A 17,201-nucleotide genomic window follows, 5' to 3' on the forward strand; every position below is an offset into this window, starting at 1 on the left:
AAAGAAACCCAAATGAAACAAGTATAGTTGAGTAAAACATTCAGAGCTTCTTTGTAAGGTCGACATACATCAGACATACATACAACTGTAATTTGAAGACCAGAGTTAATAAATCATATTGTGGATCTTCCAGAATTTTTCATACTTTCATATGCCTCAGTACAAAAGTCCTAAAAGATTAGTATAATAAGACTATAGAAAGAACAGCATAGAAATACAGAGTTTGATTCTTTGCTTAACTATTTGCAGTAATGCTGACTGTATTCCTATTATGAAATACCATCAACTAATTAATTATAAATGTGTTTGTTTTCCCATTACAGTTAACAGCACACATGAATTGGGCCCTTTGGTAGATGTAAAAATTCCAGCCAACATGACAAGTCTGATTTTGAGAAATTTAAGTTACAGCACACGCTACAAATTTTATTTCTTTGCACAAACGTCAGCAGGATCCGGAAGTCAAATAACTGAAGAAGCTGTGACAACTGTGGATGAAGGTAAGATGGGTATGTATAAAGAAAGTCTTCATATCTGTTCCAATAAGTCAAAGTGTTTGCCTTTTAATAACTAAGCTTTTTTTCTCTTATTAAGGAACACCCTTGTACATGTTATATAAAGGTTTTTAGTGGTTAATTATTATGTTTTGTAAATATTTTTAAAACCAATCTAGTGAGACCTTTTCAAGTTTCACATGAAAGTTGAAAGCTTTTATTACAATATTAAGAGAAAAAGTAAAGTTTCTTCAGGTGGTTGAATTTTCTTTCTTTTTCTACCTTTCTCCCTTCCTTCATTCCTTCCTTTGTTCTTTCCTTTATTTCTTCCTTCATTCCTTCCTTTCTCCTTCCGTTTTCTGTCTCTAGCTTTCTGCTTCCTTCTCTGTCTCTGTCTCTGTCATTCTATCTCTATTCTATCTATCTCTGTCTCTATCTCTCTTCCTTTCCTTGTATGTGTCTATCTCTGTCCTTCTGTTTCTCTCTCTCCATCTCTCTGTCTCTTCCTATCTCTATTCGTTTCTGACAATCTCTTTATCTCTCTCTCTCTCACTCTCTCTCTCTCTCTCTCTCTCTCTCTCTCTCTCTCTCTCTCTCTGTGTGTGTGTGTGTGTGTGTGTGTGTGTGTATCTTGTCTCTGTCTCCTTTGTAACAAGATGATATAGTGGAAGAGTTCATGGGCCTCAGTATAAATATTATAACTTTTCTGGACTTGTTTCTTCATTTGTAAAATTAAGGAAGTGAACCAAATGATCTCTAAAGTTTCTTTTCTCTCTAAATCTAATCATTCTAAATTCTAATTAAATAGCCTATTGTTTTTTTTTTGAGATGAGCAGGACCTTATCACTATACTGATTAGGATAAAGAAGCAAAGCATCTCATAAAGGATCCAGAACAAAAAGCAATACTTTAATGCAGCCAGAAGTGTCTGCTATACTTATTTTAGACTTTATAATCTTCTGGTATTTTTCAATTTGAATGATTAATACTTGGGAGGATTTTATGGAAATAATGATGACATCATCAAATATTGTATATGTTTACATGTCTCTAACTTTTAAGCTTTTTAGAAGTTATTCATTTACCCTTGAAAATTTTTCTTAAATGTTAGTTTGTAAGCATCTTCTCTGAAATGTTGTTTGAAGTATCCTCAGCCTGCAGTGGTCTTAATCTTTAGCATAAAATCCAAATAATATAGCTTAAATGAAGTATGGGTAGTCATTTTGTATTTGCTTCTTGGTATATTTGGAACAACAGAATATCTTAGTTCATTTCATTATACTTACATGTACTGGCATATTAATAAGCCTTTTTTTTCTAATCTCTCTGTATATACTTTCATATTGCAACTAACTTTATAGTGTCCTTTTTTTGTTTTCTTTCATATAAAGCTGGTGTACACCCACCTGCTGTGGGTGCAGACAAAGGTAAATTAAATAACCTGCATGACTTTGTAAATGTTTAAAAGTTGCAATGTTATGCATGGGAAATTTCAGCATGCATAATGAGCGAATTATCATAGGGCATGCCTTGAATACATAATAAAAGAAAATGAAATATATAAAATAAATCTAGAAAATGCTTAACAAAAGGAGGGTCTGTTCTCCTGGCCGTAACTGTATCAAGCAAAATCACTAATAATGTTCTTTTGTGTTGTCAAAATCAATGAATTCACTCTTTTTAAGAAAGGTTAGTTAAAAACTCATCTTAGTTTACTTTGATATGATTATGGTCAAATTGGACCCAATTTTTTGCCTTATTAGTTTAATCTGCTTTCATCCAGTTATTTATGCCTAATCTTTTTCCCATTAACATATATGCTTTATAAAAAAAGGAAAAAAACCTTTAAGGATTCCAATCTTAGGGCATTTTTTCCAGAATGTCAGTGAACAGTGATTTCCTTGATGATAACCTTAAGTGACAAGAATGATAAATCATTTAAGAATCAATAACTTTTCAATATGAAATCCTCATACTTATTACTTAGATAATATTTATCTGTGAGGAATTACTGGCATTAGAGCTTCTTTTCATTGTAAAATATGAAACAGTTTTGATTTTGAGGAGGGAATGAAATCATGACATCTGCTTTTAAAAATAATCTTGGTAGTATGTTAAATTTAAGTTTCTTAATTCTGGATGAAAATTTCAAGTATAAGTACACACACACACACACACATATGACATTTTAAATTAAATTAAAATTGCTTAATTAAGCTATTGTTTTGTCAGGTGCTGCAAACAAACCAGTTAAATTCTTTGAGTGTGTTAATGTTAACTTATTACCATGTTCAACTAGCAAAAAAACCAAATCCGTACTCCTGTTATCTTTCAGGGAAAATATTATGGGAGTATCTTTGGTCTACTATAACTGAAACATTGTAGCATTATTTACTATAAAATACATTTAAGTTAATACTATTTTAGTATTAATTTTGATTTTTAATCATAATGTTGAATATATATTGTACTGGGGAAAATAAGTTAGACCTTAATCCCATTTAATACTTCCAAATCTTTAAATGACATTTTCAAAAAAACCCTTCTCATAAAATGCAATTGTTTTTTAAATGTTTTATACTTTCAATGTCAAAAAGTAAAAATACTTATATTAGGACATTTTTCCTACTTTGCTCATTACTTGACCTTTACTGCTTTACTGGCATTATCAAAGGAAAACATGTTCTGTAGCAGTTGGTGGAAGCAGATTAAGCTAAGGACCAAAATAGTCAAATATTGTTTAGAATTAGGAATTGGAGGCTGACTGATATCTAACCTTAACAACAAATTAGGAACTTGCATTATTTTTCTTAAATGTAGTTTATTATTGGTGCTTAGTGTGCAAGTACATTATACAACCTGACCAAGTTCTGAGCCTTCTCAAATACAAGTCAGTTGCTGAGTTTTCACATATGATAACTGATAATAATGGATGTTAATATGTCACATATAAGATTCTAGATTCAACTTGGAGAATGATGCTCCTTAAACTGAATATATAACCTAATTCAATAATTTCTTGTTTGAGATTTTTTACATTAACTTCTAATTGTAAAAGAATCAGTCTTTTTAGTTGTCTATTTAATGTACAAATGTTCAATATCTTCAAGGTTTTACTTCTTTACTGGTATTCCTGATAAAGTTCTTTGTTCCTCATACATCATACCAATAGTTCACTAAGAAAGCTTCCTACTTCCTTTTTCTAGTACTCTACCGAATGGCATATTGAATGACTGTGAAGGAAAATAAGCAGGAATGATAAACACTAGATATGATTTATTTAAAGTAAAGTATGTTTATAATATATTTTAACTAATTGCCCAGGAGAGATATCTAGGTATTAGATAATTCAGCATTGGTCATACATTTATGGTACAAATGAAGGAATTTGTTTATTATATAAGCAAATTGTTTGAAAATATTTTGTTGTATAATTTTAATGAAGTATATTATACTCCATAAAATATATCATAGGGCGGCTAGGTGGCGTAGTGGATAAAGCACTGGCCTTGGAGTCAGGAGTACCTGGGTTCAAATCTGGTCTCAGACACTTAATAATTACCTAGTTGTGTGGCCTTGGGCAAGCCACTTAACCCCATTTGCCTTGCAAAAACCTAATATATATCTATATATATATATATCTATATATATATCTATATCTATATCTATATATATATATATATATATATTGACATAAAAGCTTTTACTTTAAAAATTATTATGGTTTGGTCATCTCTGACTTTACCACAATGTAGCTGTATATTATATTAAATGAATCACAGATTATGGGAAATGGACTTGGACATCAAAAAGTCCTTTTCCATCTTTCCTAAGTCTAGTACCTATAATGATTAGGGGGAAGAAGGGGAGTTTTTTTTTTTAAAAAGGCAGTCATTTTATATAACCTGTTGACATTAATCTCACTTGGGAATTTCACTGTATGCATGGATTACTTCTTTTGTGACTTCACTACCTCTCCATAAGGAATGTCTTCAAATTAACATTTCCTTTTTTTGGAAATTTTATTTTGAAAAGTATTTCGCAATCTATATATTTTTGATGTCTTAGTTCCAGTTTAGATTCATAACTAACTCTTGCCAAAATGTGATATTCGTTCTGCATAAGTAAAAATGTTTGGGATAAATGCCTATTTTCATAGAAGAGATTAATGGTATAGACTTGGTATTATAGCTACGGTGACTAGAGCTCTCCTAACCCAGGCATGATGCAGCACAGTCAGCTGGGTAAATTTAAAAAATAATTCCTGAGTTTTGCTCACAGTTACTCATTCTTTAATAGAAATTAAAATTCAGACTCTTCTAAATAAAATGATCCCTCCCAAATATGATACAATTTGGAAAGTGAAAAGAGATAGAGATGGTATGTCGATGATCAAAATCTTTTTGCTCTAAATAATCATGTACATATGTTAGTATAAGATTATACATAGAAAATTAACACTGTGGGTGAAAAAGGTGTGTGTCACAATTTCTGATCTTATTGAACATAGTATGGTTATGCTTCAGTGAAAATGATTATTTTAATCTTGAATAATAGTAATAGACAGACCCACTTTGGTAGTCTAATAAATTCTTTGTATGCCTTCTCAGAATAAAGCATAAATGTACAAATTAAACTACATAGGAAGTCAATTACATAGACTATATAGAAAACGTGGTCAAAATATTTTTAAAAAAGTTTGTGCATCCCAAGTTAACAATCTCTGATCTAAAGGAAATAAGTTGCTGTGGTTTGAAATAAATGGGAAATAAAAATGAAAGAGATAGAGATGGCTAGTATTAGTTTAATGATGATGTAAAAGTAAAAACTGGTTAGCAGTTAAGTTCCAAGTAACACCATTTGGCTAGTTCTAAATTGAATCAACAAAGGATGATGATGGAGTTTATAAAAATGCAGCATCTGAAAATGTAGCACCTGAAAATTAATTTAGATTCAATATAAATATTCGGTTTCTTTTTATTTTAATAACAATTTATTAAGCATCTACAATGTACCCAGGACTATATTATTCATGGGAGATTTAGACACAAAAACAGGACTTTTTCTGCTGATAGGAAGCAAAGATTAGTGAGCTATATAGAAAAGAAATATAACTTTTACATATATATACATATATATATATGTGTGTAAGACAAGGAAATACAAATGCTAAACTTATATAATAAACTTATATAATATTCTTCAGTACAGTGACACTGGCCTTCTTGTTGTTCATCAAACAGTCTCTTGGCTCTGGGAATTTTCACTATCCATCCCCTATGACTAGAATGCCTCCTGTCTTTCCTGACTTCCTGCAGATCCTAGATAAAATACCACCTACTATAGAAAAACTTTCCTAATTTCTCTTAATTCTAATATATTCCTTCTGTGGGTTATTTCATGTTGTTATATTAATATTATTATTATTATTATTGTTATTATTATTGTTATTATTATTATTATCTTGTGTATAATTTGTCTGTATGATAATTGTTTGCATGCTGTCTCTGCCCATTAGGCTTCCAGCTCCTTGAGAACAGGGATTATCTTTCTTTATATCACTGTTTTTCTTTATACCTGCCTAGCACATCATAGCTAATTGATAACTTCTTATTGACTGACTGACCATATTTTATCCTAAATTTAAAAATATTCTGTTTTTTGTAAAAGAATAATAATTAAGTGTTTACTCATATAATTGATAATTAGACTTTATAATAATTATTACACTTCTATTAATTCCTTTATTCAAATTTTTCCCCTTCAAAGATGAGTTTTATTTCTATCTCTATAGTGAGTAGTCCATAACCTAAAACCATATGTCAAAAGGCCTTTCTTTGAATTTCTATATCTTGACTTCCTGATGAATAGATAGTTCACTCATCCATTAAAACATTCACTCATTCATTTAATCATTCAGTCTTTTGATTTTAAAGAGGAAAAAGAATAAGAGATAAATAAATAGGAAGGAAGCTTTTAAAAATATTTATCTGCAAATTGACACTGTGATGATAATATATAAATATAGACATATGTTAGTAGACTTCATGAAAACTGAGTTTTCATATATATGTATAGAAGGCTTATTTCAGTTTTATGTAAATAAATTAATCCAGGACAAGGAAATTTATTTCTCTAGCCAGTGGTACTTTTTATCTTTATCTCCAAAGTATTTGAGCAAGGTAATGAAATATTTTAGAACTTCAGAGGAATCTATTTAACCATTTACACAGGTGTGTAAAATGTCCATTTTTGGTGAATTTAATTCACTTTTCATGAAACTTTATAATTTAGAAGAACTTGAATATTTTTTTTAAAATTCATATCAAATTTCATAAAACATCCATAAAGTTGTATAAAATAACATTTTATATGGTTTCAGCTGTTAAATTACTAGTTGCATTTTTACTTGGCAATTAAGTAGCATGGACTAGCATAACTATGATTTTTGTATTTTTTTTTACTACTAATTAAGATCTGTTAGGTTTGTAACAGGGGAAGTTTAAGAAGAAAGCAGTGAATTGGCTTCAGAGAAGGAGTCTTTACTTTGTTAGCAATATGTATCATCTTTGTATAAATTAAATATTCAAGAAGATTAGACTTGAAATCATCTTTGGAACACTTATCCTTTTTGACAGCAAGGGTCAAGTGGTTTGCTTTTTCTACTTCAAGAGAGGTTTTTAGCTTCTGTCTAGTTCTTCTGAGATAAAGCACTATGCCTCTGAATTTAATTCCAAGGCTTGAATTAATATATTACTACTATATAATTTACTTTGATGGAGGAAGCTTTCTCCATATAAAAAGATTATAACTGGTAAACCTAAAAAAAAAAGATTAGGCTGTTCTTTCTTTGTTTCTTTCTTTGTTTTTTAAAATAAATCTTGAGTCAAAATCTGCTGAATTCCTTTAGTATAGATTGCCAATTATCAACTTAAAGTTAACTTTCAGATTTTCTTATAGTTGATTTAGTAAAGCCTTTTGTTGCCAGAGTCATTTATGTTATCTGTGACTTCAGTTTTATGAATGAAGTATTAAAATGCTTGTGGAAAAAACTGCATGAATTTTAAGTCTGCATGTGTAATCAGAAAACCTTGACAGGTAAGGTTGCTTTGTTATCAGTAGTGTGCCTTGTAAACAACTTTTTACTCTTTCTTCTTTCTTATTTCCTCTGCTAAAGGATATTCAGAAATCCATTTTGCAACTTCTGCTATGCATACTAGTCGTCCAACATTCTATAAGGGTACCGTGAGCTTCTTTCTCATTACACATATGGTATGGTAGGAATAGCTAAAAAAAAGCCCATTTTTCTATGAGGCTTACATTAAGGGATTTAATTAGACTCAAGGAAAAGTTGCATTATACTGAATCAGCCGATATTATAATTCAGTAAATGAATACTTCCGTATTTTGTAGGTCTAACAGTCCAGAGATAGCAATTTGCATTATTCAGGAACTTTATGGTAGAATTCATAGACTGGGCTCTACATTTAATTTATTTATTTATTAGTGTTGTAATTTGCCTTCTATTGTTTCCTTTATATTTTCATCTGTCTTCTATGATTTCATTATTTTTCAATGAACTAGGAAAGAACATTACATTTCAATACTAAATTCTAAATTTACCTATATTTTAGAAGTTTCAAAAACTGGAACCTTGTTTTATCCCTTGTGTATTTAAGTAGCAATTTAATATCTTGTTTGTGTTTTCTGTCACATATTTAGTTCGACCAGTTAATCCAAGGATCCGAAATGTTACTGCAGCTGCTGCTGAAACCTATGCCAACATCAGTTGGGAATATGAGGGACCGGATCATGTCCACTTTTATGTTGAATATGGTGTAGAAGGGAGTAAGGAACCATTTCATTCACTGATTGTAGCTTCTAAAGTAAAGATAAAGATATTTTAGCCATTAAATATTAAATGGCATTACAATGGCGTTTTAAAGGCCACTTTGGTTTGGATCTTTTAGAAATATTTAATTTAAGGAATGATCCTGTCATTAAAATACAAGTATGTTTGAGTCATCAGATTACATATTTGGTTTCTAAATAAAAAAAATCCTTTATATTTCTTAATGCTATTGAAAGACTCTTTACTAGCTAGGTGACACAGTGGGTAGAGTATTGGATCTGGAATCAAGACAAATTGAGTCTGCTTCTGTCCACCTCAAATCCCTCATCCATATGAAAATAATAATAGTACCTACTTCCCAGAGTTGTGAAGACAAAATGAGATGATATGTCTAAAGCACTTGACAAACTTTCAAATGTCATCTAAAACAGTTACTATTATCATTAGGAACATCAGATTTCAATATTTGGCACAAAAGATGGATCTCCACCCCCCCATATGACATTCAATTCAATTTAATATATTTTTATTAGATATCTACTATATCAAGGCATTGTGCCAATTGGTACGGATGGTGCCAGTTCAATATATAAGTTTACATTCTAGTAGGAAAGATGAGACTTTATTCAAATAATAGAAATCATATTTAGAGTAGATTTTAGATAACAGTTATTCCTGGACATAGGAAAGGAGAAAGGATTGTGTTAAAGGGGGTGCCACTGAATGCACCTTATATATTACTGAATATTTTGCTAGTATATATAATAAGATGTACTAGATATTAAATAAGAAAAGGTGTTGTTTTGGTTGGACAGAATAACAGAATTGAACTTCTTATTTAAATTCAGTTATTCTTTTTTATTGTAATTGCTAGTATGTAGGAAATAGAATGGGAAATTTAAAGAACTTAAAAATCATTACTTTAGAGAACCATCCAATATATTTCAATGAATTTGAATTCCCAAATAGACATTTAAGAAAAAATACTTTTAATTCTAAGATATTTATAATGTTCTCCTCAGAAAGTGGTATTTATAGAGCTTTACTTTCTGTTTAGGTTATGGTAATAGATATTTTTAAAATTTAATTAGCTCTCAAGAAGCAATATAATTTGATGGAAAGTGATCAGATCTTAGAGAGAGACTCAAGTTTTAGCTGAAACAGACTGGCTCCATATGACCCTGGGCAAGTCACTTAATCTGTGCCCAAACATATACTTTAACTATATAAATTATATAGAATCTATTGCTCTGTATTGATAAACTTCCTTGCTTGGAACTCTTTACCCTAGTTAAATCACAGGTCCAGTTTTTGTTTGAAGGTGCATGTCAGTTTTAGAAAAATTTGTGTGCCAAATTCTCTAACTCAAACAAATATAAAGTTATTTATCAATTTAACAAAAAGACTTCTTTGAAATAACTTTTTCCCTACTGTGTTTAAAAGTATGCTTCAATTTATAAAAAGTTCTTTTTAATATATCTATTACATGGAAATTATACTAAGCCAAGGATACAGAAGTAATTTCCCCTAATCTTGGATTGGATCCGTTTTTAAAAGAAAATTATTTATCTAAGGCAGTGGGGTTAAGTGATTTGCCCAAGGTCACAAAGCTAGGCAATTATTAAGCTTCTGAGGTCACATTTGAACTCAGGTACTCCTGACCCCCAGGGCCAGGGCTCTATCCACTGTGCAACCTAGCTGCTTAATGAAGTATAAAAATTTGTCATATATAATCTTTAAATTCAAGCAATTTTTTGAATTTTTTAAACTCATTGAGAAAAATACTTGATCCATAAAATAAGGCAGTCATTTTCAGCACACTAATTGTCATTCTTGATGTTCTATTCACTGAAGTATTTGCCTTCAACATTCAGTTTAAACTATTGATATTTCTGAAACAGGTAGATCTTAAAATGGTACAAACCTATATCCCCTGGGTTTCACCATTATTCTGTAAAATGTTTTTTTTCCTTTCTAGATACATGGAATGACTTACAGAAGCATAAAATATTCAAATTTATTATTTTTGAAAAATTTCTATAGGCAAAGAAGAATGGAGAAAAGAAATTGTAAATGGTTCTCAGAGCTTCTTTGGGTTAAAGGGTCTACTGCCAGGAACATCATACAAAGTTCGAGTTGGTGCTGAGGGGGACTCGGGTTTTGTGAGTTCTGAGGATGTGTTTCAGACAGGTCCAGGTGAGGTGACCATCATGTAAGGTGGGCTCATATTGAGAAATCAGAAAAAGAAACTATTGTTGATATTGTTGTATGTCCTTCATTCTTGAAGAGGGCTGTGACATCTGGAAGGTGATATCATGACTTGCAAGTGAATTGGATTTAAGTGAGGCAGAGCTGTACAAATAAATACTTGAAGAGTGAAGTGATTTTAGTGGAGTTATTTTTGATGTGAAAGTGCTTTTCCTATAAACTTTGGTTTCCTTGGTACTTTAGTAATTAGTATTACAAATAATCATATAGTTCAAACAGAAGTTAATATGCTTTTGGTTTTTAAGGAATAGAGAAAGGACATTGGTCTTGAAGTAGGGGATATGAGTTTTATTTTCTGGTTAGATTAAATGTATAACTGAACAAATCTTAATCTCTCTGAGGTTTAGTTTCTATTTCTCTTAACTGAGTAATAGTCAGAATAATCTCTAACATAGAATTCTATGATTCTACATACAAAATGTCTGTATTTATTCATGAAAATGTAAACACATTTCCTTCTCCTTTAAAACAAAAAGAGCTGTTACATTGCTAGAACGGGGATGCTTTTAGCATTATGTTCAATCACAGTTTGTTGATCCTGCAAAAGGTTTCATTCTAAGCACTTGACCCATACAGCTTGTTTGTTTAAAAAAAAATTCTGTCTTTTTGATTCAAATATTATAACTTTTTAAAAAAACGTTATTTTCTAACTTTAGAAAATACACTTTGGTGTGATATAAAAAGGGTCAGTAATAATACATGATTATATTATTAGTATGTTATTTAGTATGTTACTTTCTTTAAATCATAATATTTAATGGTCCATACATTTTCCACATGAAAATAGTCTCCATTCTTCTTGAAAAACATTGACTAATTCTTAGAATGGGATATTCATGGATAATATTCATAATTATGAATATTCATAATTTTTTCTGTTTTTGCATCCATAACAGCAAATTGAGGGTCATGAATAGAATAAGATTTAGCAATTTTGGGGGGGATTGCATTGGCTGGTCCTTGTCAAAAGGATTCAGTTTAATCACTTTAAATTAGTGAGTTTGTGCATTGTCACTTGTAAACAAACACAAGTTTATATTGGCAGTTTCTCTCCCTAGGTTTAATTTTTATCTATTGCTCTGTATGTTAATCTTACTCTGGTATTTCAGACCAAGCTAGGTGTTGCATTGAATAGAATCCTGTGGGACTTTATATACAAAAAAAAATATCCTATTAGCCTTTTTTATTTGCTTTTTCCATAATTGTTTAAGAGGTAGAGAAAGAAGGAAGGAAGAGGGAAGGCTTCTTGGGCATTTTGTTTCATTTGGGCCAGTATGACAACTATTCTCTAGCCACCCACAAAATAATAACATTACTTTAGCCAAAAAAATTTAATTCATTCATCTAATTTTACCTCCTTTTTAATTAACTAATTAACATTGAAAGCACTTTAAAATCAAGTCAAGTTTCCTATTACTTATTTTGAAGTTTGAATTGAAAACTGTTGTTCTTTCCAAACAATTTAATCTATTTTACTATGATAGTTTTTGAAAAGTTTCCTCAAATAGAATATGGGTCAAATAGTTATTACTCTCCCTCCATTTTATATTGCACTTTCTTATCAACTCATATCTTCCAAGTTGTGTTCTTCAGTCCTAATGCTATTTACGTGAGCACTCACAAAACCTTTTCTTTGTGGCAGAGTTTCTGCCCAAGTAGTCCGTGCCCAAATAGCTTGTGACCCATATCAAAAGTAGAGCCCTTCAGAGGGCATGAAAATGGTGCTGTGTGGGAGGAATGGGGAGCTTGCTTTGGTTAATGTTAGTATTTGATGGATGTGTTCTTTTTTCCATAATGACATTACAACTATAAAGAATAATTTTTAGAAACTGAATTCTTCATAAACTTTCCCACATACCAAATCTCCCCAAACCATCACTGTGACAAAGCATCTGGTTCAAGTTCCTGACATCCATGCAGACCAGGTGTAGCCACTCAATAAAGGAGCAAGCACAAATCCTCAGAGTCACGTGTTAACAGAGAAAGTAATGCTAAGAGAAAATGGGGAATTCAAAACTATAGGAGAAAATAGCTGCAAGTGTCAGACTAGGACTAAAAAAGGCTTGAATTTTAGGCCTGAATTTGCAACTAATGGTCTCTATGACCTTGGTCAAGTTAACTCCTTAGTTCCCTTACATGTAAAATAAGGAGTATGGACTGGATAATTTTAAGATTACTTCCAGCTTTAAAATCTGTTTTCTTCTCTTTCCACCCATTTTCCCCAACTAAGTTCCTTACTCGTTCTGTAGAACTGTGTAAAACTCAGATGTGAAACTGATTTCCAGGGTTATGTGGTAACCTGAACCTCTGATAAAATAGCCTAATTACCAGTGTATCAATAAGGAATGTTAATATATTTAGAAAGGAAAAATGCAAAAACAAATCCTAACTCCAGGTCACTGTAAAATTTTGAAACATCTAACTCTGTTTTTGCTCTTGCATCATAAATTGAATCTCTACTTGGAATTAATGTTTTAACCTCTCAGGTATTAGGAATAAAATTTTCACCTGGAAACAAACCTTTGAAGGAAAGGTGATATATGTTTATATGGAAAGGTGATACATATATATATACATATATATATATATATATATATTTATAAAACTCCTCAAATTAACTAAAGAGAAGATAGATTTTTGACATCTTCCCTAAAGCAAGTAGGAATTTCCCTGGTGATGGTGAAAAAAAATCCATGGCTGGAACTAATATGTGAAACTAGTGGAAATAAAATAGTTATGCTTAATGCAAATAGCAGAAATTTAGAACATGTCTCTTATAGTTAACTTTGGGTTTCAGAGTTTGAGATAGAGTTAGTCAAATACAAAAAGCTGTATGGGCTCTCACTTTATTTTTATCCATTGTGTTTTTTGATTCATTAGTCTTTCTGTTATAATCATCTGTGCTCTTCATTAATTTGATATCCATAAATATGATTTCATGGTATAGTAATACCAAATTGAAACTTCCATTTTGATGCATATCTGCAAAAATGCAGTCTCAAGGAGCACCATTTTAGTGTGTCCTTAGAGATACCTTTTGCATTTAATGAGCTGTGTAGAAAATTTAGTTTGGTCTCTCAAACTCTGCTGATGTTGCATACCACATGTCATCTCCAAACCTATCAAAAACCAGTGTGCCTTCCCTCCTCTGGCAATAGAGGTAGACTACAGCTGTGGAATGAATGATGCTTACACTGCTAACTGTTTTGGGTTATTTTTACAAGAGTTTGACTGGAGGAGAGGGGAGAGTGGGCCTCAAAATGATGTTAAAGATAAAAAGAAACATCAGTGATTTTAAAGTAAACCACTCCAATCCCTAAAACTTTAATAGATCCCATGGGAGAGAATTCATTCTATTCTAATCCCTTTTATTTTGTGTATTGAGACTTGGTTAAGTGTTGGCAATACAATTTAAAAAATTGTTTTAAGCTCCCTGAAGATAGAGATTTATACTTATTATTTATAATCATGTTATATAATACATAATAGTTATGTTTAATATATGTTACATATGATATATTTATTATTTTAGTATTTCATATATAAATTATATGCATGTGTATTTTTATATCTTTATTCCTATCCTCCAAGAGTTTAAATTCAGCTGGATGGAATACATGAGATTGCATGAAAATTCCTGAAAAACCTCAGTAACAGGGCAATGGTGAAGAACAAATAAATTGATTCCATTCAGCTACTCCCTCACTATTGTTTGAGCTCACTATAGGGGATGGATGATAGATAGATAGATTAGATAGAGAGAGAGAGAGAGAGAGAGAGAGAGAGAGAGAGAGAGAGAGAAATTATATATATAAATATATATTTATATATATATATATATATATATATATATATATATATATATATATATATACATATGTATATGGGGGGGTAGCTAGGTAGTACAATGGCCTGGATTCAGAAAAACTCATCTTCCTAAAAATAAAGATCTACATAGTTTAAACAACAAAACAGAGATAAGGGTTGGAAGATGCTAGGTCTTCACAGCGAAGAATAGAATCAGGAGAGGGTTCAGTAGAAGACTAGGATAAGGGGATATTTACCATCAAATGACAAATTTGATGCACATTTGTTTTTAGGTAATGGCTACCACCCCTCAAAAGCACCACAATCATTTTATTTGAGAATTTAAATGAATTGCATCCACATCCTTTACGTCAATGATCACATTTATTTGAGTAGCACCAGATGGTACTTTAAATTATCCTAATTGTCATTGCCCGGGCACCTATTTGTGTTATTTGAGCTTCAGTGAGCAGATGGCAAACTAGAGATCCCTACTTATGATGCAGGACAAATTCCCCTCTGACCAAATATAGATCTCTGGTAGTGAGGAGAAAAAGACTACTGGTATTTGATTCATAATACAATAAAAAAATTTGATTTCTGACTTTGTTTCCTAAAGGACACATCTTTCATTCTATTGATCATACTTTACTTCAGACATTGTTTTTTTCCTATCATTTTGTATAAAGGAGGACAGGAAATGAATATTGGGATTATTATAAAACTGGGAGCAAATAATGTTTGTCGGACCACAATTTCCTTCATCATTCTGCAAAACAAAGATTATGGAAGCTGACCATTCCTGGTTCATCCAAAATGAATTAAATAAAAAGTTTGATAAAGCTATTTTTATGAGACCAGAGAAGACATTCCATTCTCTCTGAGTAGATTATGGTAGAAGGAGGATGAGTGAGCATGTGTTCCTTTAAAAAGTAATAATTTGATATCAATTAATGTTAATTCAAATTTATTTGTTTATGGACCTGTCTGATTATAATTAATTATATGTTTTTCCCATGTCTCCTTTGAATGAAACATTAAATTAGTCATATTAACCTAGGTTTTCATGAGAAAATGAACAATGACTGACAAAAATACTATTTTACTTTAAAGTATAGACTGATTTTATTTTATTTAAAAAAAACTTGCCAGAATTCATCCAATCCAAATAATTTCCTGTATCTTTTTATGTAGCCACCTGGGAGAACCACTTTCCAAAAAAATGTTGTCCTTGTTCAGAACACTTGAACTTCATCATTTAAAATTAGATTCAGAATTTACAGAAGTATCTTGAATATTCCTGGGGTTTTTTAAATGACCAAAAATAATTTGAAGCCAAATGTGATTAATAATGTCAACCTATATTAAAAAACTTGGATAATCACAATATAAAGGGAAATATGTAAATGACAGAAATTAACCTCTAATTTCCCAAAATTGTATTAACTTCCCATAAGGTCATCTGTGGAGAAGTCTGATACTGATTATAACTGTCTCCAAGTTTCTTTGCTCAGCTTGTATCTTCCTAGTGACTATTCAGATAAAATGGAAGTGTGAGGGTAAAGAGATTTATTTTCTTGTATGGTTCATGACAGGCTCTGAAGGTAATTATACAACAGGAAAAAATATTTTCTTCACCAATACTGGAGTAAGTATCTACCCTCCAAAAGTGCTATGTTGAACAGTACTCATTTGATTGTATAATAAGATTTGGTATGTTTATTTAAAAATCAGTCTCAATATTATTGTCCTAGTTCATTCAAATATTCCTCTTCAAACAAGGCAGTTTTGGGAATATGCTGAAATTGAGAAAAGTTATTTACATAGAAGTTGAAGAAGAAGGAATTTTTAAGTATCAAATTATTTGTACTCAATATCTACTTGGAAAACACATTCTAAATATTAATGGAGACATTTTTTCAAAGTACCATACTCAAATCACTCTTGGCTATTATATTCTGGTTTTATACTATGGAATTTTATTAAATAACAAATTTTAATACTATTAAGTACTCCTGAAAATATATTATTATAAGTTTGTTTGGTTTTCTATTTGTAATCCATGCTCCCTTTCTCTCATTTCCTAGCTATGGCAAGCCGACAAGTGGATATTGCTACTCAAGGCTGGTTCATTGGTCTGATGTGTGCTGTTGCTCTTCTCATCTTGATTTTGCTGATTGTTTGCTTCATCAGAAGAAATAAGGGTGGTAAATATCCAGGTAAAAGAAGACATACATGTTGCTAATCTTTATTTGCATTATTATGCAACTTAAAATTATGATAAGTTTTAACATGTAAACGAGTGATGCTTATATCCTCCTAAAGCCAAGACATCAAAACTTTTTCTTTTGACCCAGTCTACAAAACAACAATAGATATATTTTCAAGAGAAAGAAGATGTATTTGTGGGTTGGCCCATCTGTGTTTGAAAACTGCCCATGGTCCCCTAGTACTATGAGTTACTATGTATTTTTAAGGAGCAGCCTAGAATGCTTGCCTGGATCCTTTCTGTTTAAAAAACAGAATTTACACATCTTAAGATAAGGGTTGTTTTTCTCTTTGTATAAGACATATTCCAATAAACCGTATCTGTAATTTTCCTGACCAAAACACTACAAGAGAGTATTATAATTGCATGAGAGAGAGTATTATAAGTTGCATGACCTTATTCAAGGTCCCTTATTCTTCATCTCCTAAAGTGGGGAGGGTAGACTAGACTAGTTGACTTATAAGGTCTTTTCCAGTTCTAAATCTGGGATCCTATTGCTCCTCCCAGCCAT

General features: G+C 31.0%; 1 protein-coding gene across 15 annotated transcripts in view; it reads left to right on the forward strand.

The window, feature by feature from the left end:
• The window catches only part of NRCAM (neuronal cell adhesion molecule), a 302,674-nt gene that overhangs the window by 272,975 nt on the left and 12,498 nt on the right, over positions 1-17,201 (forward strand). For 5 of the 15 annotated variants that reach the window (XM_074193908.1, XM_074193911.1, XM_074193913.1 and 2 more), the window contains 4 exons: positions 324-509; positions 8,217-8,342; positions 10,390-10,542; positions 16,509-16,640. In XM_074193908.1, coding sequence (XP_074050009.1) covers positions 324-509; positions 8,217-8,342; positions 10,390-10,542; positions 16,509-16,640 — 597 coding nt within the window. Of the gene's footprint in view, positions 1-323; positions 510-1,885; positions 1,922-7,671; positions 7,735-8,216; positions 8,343-10,389; positions 10,543-16,508; positions 16,641-17,201 lie in introns of all 15 variants that reach the window. The other 10 variants (XM_074193917.1, XM_074193915.1, XM_074193921.1 and 7 more) reach the window with 5 other exon arrangements.

The sequence above is a fragment of the Macrotis lagotis genome, chromosome 7 (assembly GCF_037893015.1).
Source record: "Macrotis lagotis isolate mMagLag1 chromosome 7, bilby.v1.9.chrom.fasta, whole genome shotgun sequence".
Lineage (NCBI taxonomy): Eukaryota > Metazoa > Chordata > Mammalia > Peramelemorphia > Peramelidae > Macrotis > Macrotis lagotis.